A 9,072-nucleotide genomic window follows, 5' to 3' on the forward strand; every position below is an offset into this window, starting at 1 on the left:
TTTTTTAATGCTGGAAGGTAAACCTATGTTTTTAAATGTGAAAATAACTGCATCCAAAAACAAAATCAGTGCAAATAATACATTACTTTGAAACGTGCATGTCTAAAAACTGACATAGGTAAACAACTTTTACATTAAAAAAATTGATGTCTAAAGGAAAGCAAAAAAAAACAAAAAAACTATTGACATTGCAGAAAACATTTTTAGGTCAGAAAATTCAGAATTTAAAAGTCCTCTTTAAATAATACATCACTTTTTAACATTAGTAGATTATTGAAATTTTTTAATAACTAGTTGCAAATCGAGGAAGACAGGCACAAAAATAATTTATGTTCCATTAGAATATTCTGTTGTCTACATCAATTTTTAAGGAAAACTTAAAAATAAAAGCAAAAGTCACTTCTTAAATTCTAGTAAGGGTATTTAGTGCATGATATAATGACCCAAGCTGTTCTTTATAGTCATTTAAATAGTAGTTCATTATTATACACTTAAAGATAATAATTTATTTTCTCTTTTTTTTTAGTGCACTATTACATAAAAGCTTGTTATAAAAATGTTTTTTATGCTTTTTTAAACATTTCAATACAAATAGCAGTTTAAATTTAAAACAATGAAAAAAATATCTGTAAACACAATTAAAAACAAAATCAGCATTGAAGGTTTCACTGTAAACAAATATTTAATAAATAATAACAAAACGAAACAAATACGGTACTTATCTAGAGTACCTAATTCTGTAAATTAAATGGTAAACCTGTTTTTAAATGTGAAAATAATTGCATCCAAAAACAAAAAAAGAATAATTTTTTAAATCTAACAATGCCATGCGTCTTTAAATTATGTAATTTATTATACTTTAATATTTTGTTTATTATTTAACCATAAATAAGTGCCTTATGATTTAAAGTTGATTATTATATATATAATCATACATTTAACAATTTTTTAAAACTGAGTAACTTCTTTTAAAACCTTTCTATAAGCTTTACTAATTAATACAATAGTAATATTAGAAAAGCATGCATTGTAATAAGACTATTCTAACTGAAATACCATGTGCAAAGACTAGAGTCATCATTAATGAAGTGACCATTCCAGATCCAATATCCATCCCAGATGTGACACCAGCACTGTGTACAACTGTTCCTCTAGGACTTGCTAGTATAATAAAAATTTTTTGAGTTCTTATTTTTTTGTCTTTAAGAAAAACCAAACTGTATTAACAAAAAAAATCACATGATGATTATATTCAACTGTAAGTGTTCTTATTAATACATACAAATAAGGATAAGCTGTGCAAGTAATTAGGATAAAAAGCAATGACTATCTTAAAATTGATATTTTACTTCTGCATATTCCGTCCAAAAAAGCCAATCCCAAAACACGCTCAGGTAAGGCATAGTGGCTAAACAAATGGTTATGACAAAAGATATCTGGCTGATAAGTAAGGTGATACGCAAATGCCTGCAATTTATAAAAGTAATATATATATATAACATTCTGTTGTCTTTTATCTTTTAACATAAAATTTCCTATTACAACAATACATGTACAGCATTAGTAAAAAAACAACAACATACATCTAATCTTTCATTGATACCCCATTCAACATCGGGCGCATTAAAATGTTTGTATCTGAACTCCTCTTTCGATATTGTTGGTGTTGTGTATAGTACAATCTGCAAGAAATTTTTAAAGAAATATTATTTCTGATAGTTGTTTTATGTACATAGCCAGCAACACATTTTAAAACAAGAAGTTAAATGAGAATGTTAGAAACTATGGTCTACATGCAGTGATGTGTTTTAGAATTTATTTTTCAAAGCTAGTAACGATAACTTTCACCCAAGAAAACTAACCTTTCCAATTTGAATACCAACATTTGTATAAATTTCTTTGTTCCTTCCTTCAAATGGTGATTCTCTAAATAATTGGTCTGTAAAGTCAACCATACTAATCTACAAACAAAAATCTTCTTTTGTTAAAAAAATACCATAAAATAAAACATCATGTATATATATATATATATATATATATATATATATATATATATATATATATATATAAGCAGCATAAATTGGCGCTGCCCGGGTTGAAGGTAATATATAAAATTTTCAAAAAAAAAATTCTATAAACAAATATGGACGCTTAAGAAAATATACATAATCCTAACACAATCAACACACCTTAGCACCACACGTCATTACCTCCCGAAATAGAACCAGCTTATGATGATTATATATTTTTGAGCCTTGAGTTTTATTTGCTTCAAATTTAATGTGTATTAAATTCAGTCAGTCACATAATAGTTTGTAACACTTTGTTTAGTTAGTTTCAACGGGGCTGAAGTGGATTGTGGTTGTACTTCAATTTTAATGCGCATTGATTGTGTAGGTCAATGGCTGGGGCTGTATCCGCCAATGGGGCTGTTCCTTGGCGGATAAGTCGGCTCTACTTTCTATACACAATCATTGTAGTTTAATATCTTTTTGTTGTACTGACATTACTACTTACATATAAATTTAACCCTGTTGGGTACTATGTGCATGTTCTTGGTAAGACTGGGATTAGATATGTGATAAGAACTGATTTTGGTATTTTAGATTTAGTATGTAGCATTTCACGTGAGGCCTTAGTTATCCTTAAATAGTAGAAGTTAGTATTTGAACATCTTCTACCATGTAGGCATATATATATCTATATTTTTATTACATTTTTTCATGATTTTTAATTATCTTTCTTCCTACCATTCAGGATAAGTTTGTAACTTGGTTGGGTGGTTTTTTAGTTGATTTGCTTGTTTTGTGTTTTATTATGTTTGGTAGTTTTGTTGTTTGTTTGGTTGTTTTGTAGTTTGTTTGGTTGTTTTGTAGTTTGTTTGGTTGTTTTGTAGTTTGTTTGGTTGTTTTGTAGTTTGTTTGGTTATGTTTTTAGGTTTTTTTTTAGTGTTTAAGTGGGTAAAAAATGAATCAAATCAGTTATCCTTAAATGAATGACAAAGGCAGATAATTACCATAGCAGAGTAGCAAGTTTGGTAGTTTTTTTTACATCTATCACTAAATAAGCCGTAGTCACCAATGACATAAACAACACATGTATCAGCTCCACTTCTTTTTTGTCTTCTAGAACTAGATCTGGCTGTTAAGAAAACAAAATATTTAAAGATTTATTTTCATTTGAATTTTTTTTTACATTTTCATGAGAATGCTTCACAGAATAGCTGTAAAAGTTGTTTTGTTATATAATAAAAACAACTAAAAAATTAAATGAATAGTGAATGAGAACGGTGTATTAAAACTCACCATCTTCATTTAATAAGTTTTTATAAATAAAATGTACTTGAAATTTTTTTTTAAAGAAAAATGTATTTAAAAATACATGAATGCCCAGTTTGAAGAATAGTTATTTTAATTCTTAAAATTTTTACATACAAATGTAGATAATAAAGTTTTTCTCCCTTGCAATAGCTTGCTATCTAACTTTCCCAGACTTATTCAGTTACCAATCTGCGGTTATAGGTTTCTAAATGACTTAAACAGAGGACAAGTAATAATAGAACTATAATCATCAAATCTTATAGATCGCTGGGCTGTGCTCATACTAAAATATAAACATTTTATAAATATAATATTATAGATGGCCATTTCAACATTAGTCCAATGCCATAAATGGGGTGCCAAAGTCATGATGTAACAGAAAAGTAGGCAGTCCTCTATATAGCTTTAGTCCAGCAGTAACAAATACAAAATAAAAAGTTTTATATCCTTTATATTATACGAGCCGACCCGCAGCGTATCATACACCACTATTTAGTTGTTTTATTTTCTACTTTTCAGTAATTCATAATTTGTGAATTTGACAGTACCAATGCTGCCACTGAAAATATTTGCTTTAAAACACTAACACCCCCCCCCCCCCGTGAAAGCAGCCTCCTCTTAGTTATTTCTTAGTTACCTCCTGTAAGTTTAAAATCGAACTAAATTATCTGCCCCTAATAGAAACCCGGCTCTACGATTTGTAAACATTTAGCTTTGTAAACATTTAGCGTGACCACAGCTCACCAGACAATGTGGGGGTGGGGTGGGGGGTGGTAGTGATAGAGAGAAAGAGAGGTGACTGCAAGGAGGCGCTTGCAGCTTGTTTTCTAACGGCTCCCAGAAGAGAATTATATATATAGATAATGACTTACTTGTAAAATTTTCACTCCTCCTTGCCTTGTGTTTTGCATCTACTGCTCCACTGAAGAAATAAGAAACCACTTAAAACAATGCTTGTAAACCTTTAAAAAGCCATTGAATTACAAGTTCAAGTCAGTAGAAAGTTTTTGAGTCCACCCAGCTCTGATGTCAAGTCAAGGAAAGTAAAGGCAGCTGACCATATTATTCTTTGATAGGCAGAGGTCACAGAAATTGTTGAACTCAACCTCTACTTAACTTTCTCCAATGACAGTAAGATTCGAAAAGGAACATTACATATATAAAGTGAGTTTAACAAAAGATAAAATAAAAAAATAAAGTAAATTTAAAAAAAAAATTCATTATCTTACCAACGCCACCCATCAAATGGCAAGTCTGTACTTTTGTAAGCAACAAGGGAATGATTTTTTGGGTTTTCAGCAGGGGTCAAAACATTTCTTGCCGGCTAAGTTAAAAATGACATAGAAGAAAATGACATAAAACTTCAATGACATAACCTCCCTAAAAAGTGGTTTAACTGAAACCATTTTTAGAAAATAGAATGAACCAAAATCACATCTTATTTTAATAGAATTATAAAGCATTTCTCCCAAAAAGTTCAATAACCCACACATAAGTTCAATAATTCTATTGAAAAAAAATATACATTACAGTTATTGATATTATCATCTCATTCCTAACCATATCAGACACAGAAGAAAACCATATGTTTATCAAATATCTTGATAAATACCTCCACTGCATATATTTCTTCCTTTTCAAATATTTTTATAGACCACAAATCGTCCTCCATGTGAGCATTGACAGATACATCTGGCTTGTCTTTAAAAAATATATTAAGACACACTTAAAAATGTTGAGTGATAATCATAAGGGCTTAAAAAGCTTTTTGTAATTGGAGTAAAAGTAATAGCCTATAAATAACATTTAAATTAATAAATTTACTAATTCAGTGAAAAATTGTTTTAAAAATGTTTCCAAACCTTTTAAGTGGCCTTTAAAAATTAAATCTTGATTGACATGGAATGGACTTGTCTTCCCATCTTCATGAACTAACTGACCAACAAAACCTGCAGCCAATATGTCAGTTCCAGATTTCAGAACCAACTGAAAGTCTCTGTAAAATATTCACAATAAAAAGACATTTAGATCTAGAAGTTTGATTATGTGACCTCAGTTTTGATGGGATTGTGTGATCAGCTGGTTTTACTATCCAGGTTTGAGTCAAGGATCCCCCCCCCAAGCTCTTCCACAAACTTGAGCCTATTGACATATTGAGATTTCTGAAGAGTATGTGTTCAACCACTTCTTCCAATATTTTACACATTTTACAATAATTTGGTAATGTGCTAAGAGCTAAGATATATGTGTTCAATTTATAGTGATGCAATTTACTTCTTGAACACATAATGATGCACAATTACCTGCCTTATGTTTTAAAAATTATATTAACATTTTATAAAGTGTTTTGGATATTTCATATAACATATTTATGTATCTATGTTAGGAAAGAACTGAGGTGTTGTTAGTGTTCACTTCATCACGTCATCGTAGAACTTAGGAGGTTTATAAAACCTGAGCAAACCAAATTAAACTAGGCTAAAGAGATAAAAATCAATAGTTGCTATGAGGTACTTTATTGATCGGGGTCGGCGTGGTCGAGTCGGTAAAGCTCATGGTTACTAAACCGAAAAGTCTCGAGTTCGAACCCTCGGGCAGATGAGGCTCGTTAGCTGGGGACAGCCACTCTTCTAGGAGAGACAACTCCAAAATTAAACAACTGCTGCCTTGTAGTTTGTTCTTGGTTGGACAAAGGCTATGGAAGCAAATCCAAAAAGAAAAGCAGGCTGAAATCGGAGTCAATGGCCTCAATGGCGCATAACCAGTTGACACGTAACGCTTAATTGTGTTGGAGGCGTGGTCGAGTCGGCAAAAAGCTCATGGTTGATAAATTCGAACAAAGTCTCGAGTTCAAACCCACTGGCAGATAAATCTTGATCCCCTTCAACACTAATAATTAAGAATGAAGAAGAAGAAGATCGGCCAAAAATTCAACCCTAACAAATAATGAGCTAAAAAAAACAAAACAAAAAGTAGGCCAACCGCAATTGTCACTACAATGAAATAACACAATTAAGACATGTCCAACTTAAATTTTCATAAACACATACCTTGACATTCTAACAGGCCAAAAGGCAGAGAAAATAAAACTTACACTCTAACTAGCATCTTCATTAATGCTAATGCATTAACTAATAGTTTTAAACATAGATCTAAGACTAAAGGGTACATTACATGTCAATATCAAACCAAAATGTAAAAAACTCAGCAATAGATTTGCAAAATTATAGAAAAATGTCCCACACTTAAGTTTTGAAAATTCTCTCAAAATCACAGAATAGAATAAGATCTAACTTGTTAATCAGGCACTACAGAACGTTGTGACATTTAAATTAGTTTAATTAGGCCAGGCTGGAGGGTAGGGGGGGGGTTAGTGAATGGGATACCAGGCATTATTCACTCTTAGCTAAAGTAGTATATTTAAACCTTTCAAAACAGTTTGTATCAATAAAACTGCATACCTTTGGAGAATACTGAATTTTAATTCTTTATACATTTCAGAATTATCAGCTGAGCGTTTAACAAATGATGTTGACACTATATCAGTGTTACTGAATGTCTCATAGTATTTCAGATTTACAGCATACACACCTAAAAAGATTTAAAAGCGCAGTAAAACTTTGTAAAAAAAAATTAACAGCATTAAAAAGATAAATTTTGGCTATTGCTTTTCTCCAGCTTATAGATCTAAATTAAGTGGTATTTGTATGGCACAAAAAAAATCAAAAGGAGAAAAGATGTTTATTAATTGTTTATGTCTTCTAGTTTATTTTACAGTGTGATGTATTAGTCAAGTTCTAAAGTTACTAGAGATCTAGATTCTAGATCTAGATATTACTAGATAATCTGGAGTAAATCTAGATCTACATAATATAGTATATACATAAATCATAAACTATAAACATACATAATACATATTATATATGATCAGGTGAAGTTTAATTTTTTTTAAAAATAAGTAACCATAACATAGGAATAAGATAAATTTTAGCTTGTCTCATATAAAAAAACAAGTCAGGATTCATAAGATTTCAAGACTAAGTTAAATAAAACTTAGCATACACTACACTAATTAATTATAAGATATAGATCTAGATTCTAGATAAAAAATCTAGCCTCGGCCTTTACTATGTATGTACTATGTACCTATTACCTAACGATAAATTTTAGATAACCAAATAAATAAATAAAATAATTATTCAATATTGAAATTCGACATTTTTTAAATGTCAGAAATACCTACAGTTGGCAAGTGTTTGTAAGCAAACAATAAGGAAAATAATAGATCTAGCAGCCATAATCTTATAAAAAGACTGCCGTTGGTGACCTTGACTAATCTTGTTAATATTATTTACTTGTGTCGATCTACATATAGATCTAGATCTAGTCTAGATATACTATATAGGTCTATGTAAGTCTAGATCTAGAGATCTAGATTAGAAGATTTATCTAATCCAGTTGGTACATTTTCATTCGTAAAAGTTAAAATTTATTGCGCATGTTTGCATATTAAAAATATTGCCAGATTTTTATACAGTGCGGCTATTGCTTGAAAATTATTTTAAAATGTCAAATGACAGGCTAAATTTAATATGACATAGAATCTAGATCTAGATCTGACAGTAAAAAGTCTAGAAATGTGTAAAAAACTATTTTGTGAGGATCTTCACTGCAAAGATCACTCGAATCCTGTAATATTTTTTTTCACAATATTTCTAAAACAATACTCGTTAGACTTTATTTTGACCGATTTAGGTCTAGATATTAAGTTAGTTATTATTACTTATTTTAATTTTAGTGATCGTTATAAATAAAAAAAACCTGACAAATGTTTATTGGATATGACAATGAGTATTACTGATAACATTAACAGATCCTGCATATTGAACATATGTCATATAACCCTTGATCCTTCTTTTTCTAACTCTAATGGAGTCAGCTGCCTAGGTTTGGTAAAAGAAAATACTCTAATATAATTTTTTTTGAGTTTTCAAAATTTAGTATGATGAAATACTAATACTGTTTATTTATTGAGACCTCCACAAAAGGCTTTTTTTTTTCAAGATGGCCACCGTTGCCATGGCAACCATATGCTCAAAAGAGTCTGATTCATGCACAAATTTTCCCTTAGATACACACAAATAAATAAAAAAGGCTTATTAATTAACAAATTAAAAGTTTTATTTCCTTCTTCTTGGATTTCAATCAATGTTTTTAATGTATTAACAAGATGAATTTTAATAGCTGCTAAAGTGCAATATTCCAGAACAACAAGTTGGGTTCAGCCTCTTTATGGTTATTTCTGATTCACTAGATCTAGTAACTGAAGACAGGTGATCCCACCTGCTTATGCTATTGCCAAAAAAAATGTATACGAGTTTCAAAAATTAAAACACTTCTGGACAACCACTTACACAATTGTTGATTTCAGGTTGTGACTAGCGCAATGAACATATTCAACATACATTTAGATTTGTTTAATCCTCGCTTGTACACCTTTGTAAACTCCACTCACAACACTGGCTCTATCATAGCCCTAGCCGTAACCTTTTTAATATCAATGTTGATTTCTCTCAGCACACTTATCACTTGAGTCATTCCTTCTGCCGAGTGATCTTTTATTTTATAAATCCTAGTAAAGTTTCGCTTATATTAAAATGTCTTGTTTGTTAGATTTATTTCCAAGTAATGCAGACATGTCATATTATTATGCTCAACTAATCATTTTAGTAATGTCTTTTGCTGTGCCAAG

General features: G+C 30.2%; 1 protein-coding gene across 3 annotated transcripts in view; it reads right to left on the reverse strand.

Moving 5' to 3' along the window:
* LOC131927568 (ADAM 17-like protease) overlaps positions 1–7,818 on the reverse strand; it is a 38,573-nt gene extending 30,755 nt beyond the window's left edge. The window contains exons 1-11 of one of the 3 annotated variants that reach the window (XM_059283280.1): positions 7,676–7,818; positions 6,782–6,911; positions 5,183–5,316; positions 4,933–5,021; positions 4,550–4,644; positions 4,193–4,242; positions 3,017–3,141; positions 1,863–1,961; positions 1,584–1,682; positions 1,350–1,467; positions 1,057–1,161 (exon numbers count right to left, since the gene is read on the reverse strand). In XM_059283280.1, the coding sequence (XP_059139263.1) occupies positions 1,057–1,161; positions 1,350–1,467; positions 1,584–1,682; positions 1,863–1,961; positions 3,017–3,141; positions 4,193–4,242; positions 4,550–4,644; positions 4,933–5,021; positions 5,183–5,316; positions 6,782–6,816 (949 nt within the window). In that variant the 5' untranslated portion in view covers positions 6,817–6,911; positions 7,676–7,818. Of the gene's footprint in view, positions 1–1,056; positions 1,162–1,349; positions 1,468–1,583; positions 1,683–1,862; positions 1,962–3,016; positions 3,142–4,192; positions 4,243–4,549; positions 4,645–4,932; positions 5,022–5,182; positions 5,317–6,781; positions 6,912–7,382; positions 7,440–7,563 lie in introns of those variants that run through there. The other 2 variants (XM_059283279.1, XM_059283281.1) reach the window with 2 other exon arrangements.
* Positions 7,819–9,072: the final 1,254 nt, after the last annotated feature.

The sequence above is a fragment of the Physella acuta genome, unplaced genomic scaffold (genome assembly GCF_028476545.2).
Source record: "Physella acuta isolate Inbredline_101_S28 unplaced genomic scaffold, ASM2847654v3 ptg001419l, whole genome shotgun sequence".
In the NCBI taxonomy this organism is placed as follows: domain Eukaryota; kingdom Metazoa; phylum Mollusca; class Gastropoda; family Physidae; genus Physella; species Physella acuta.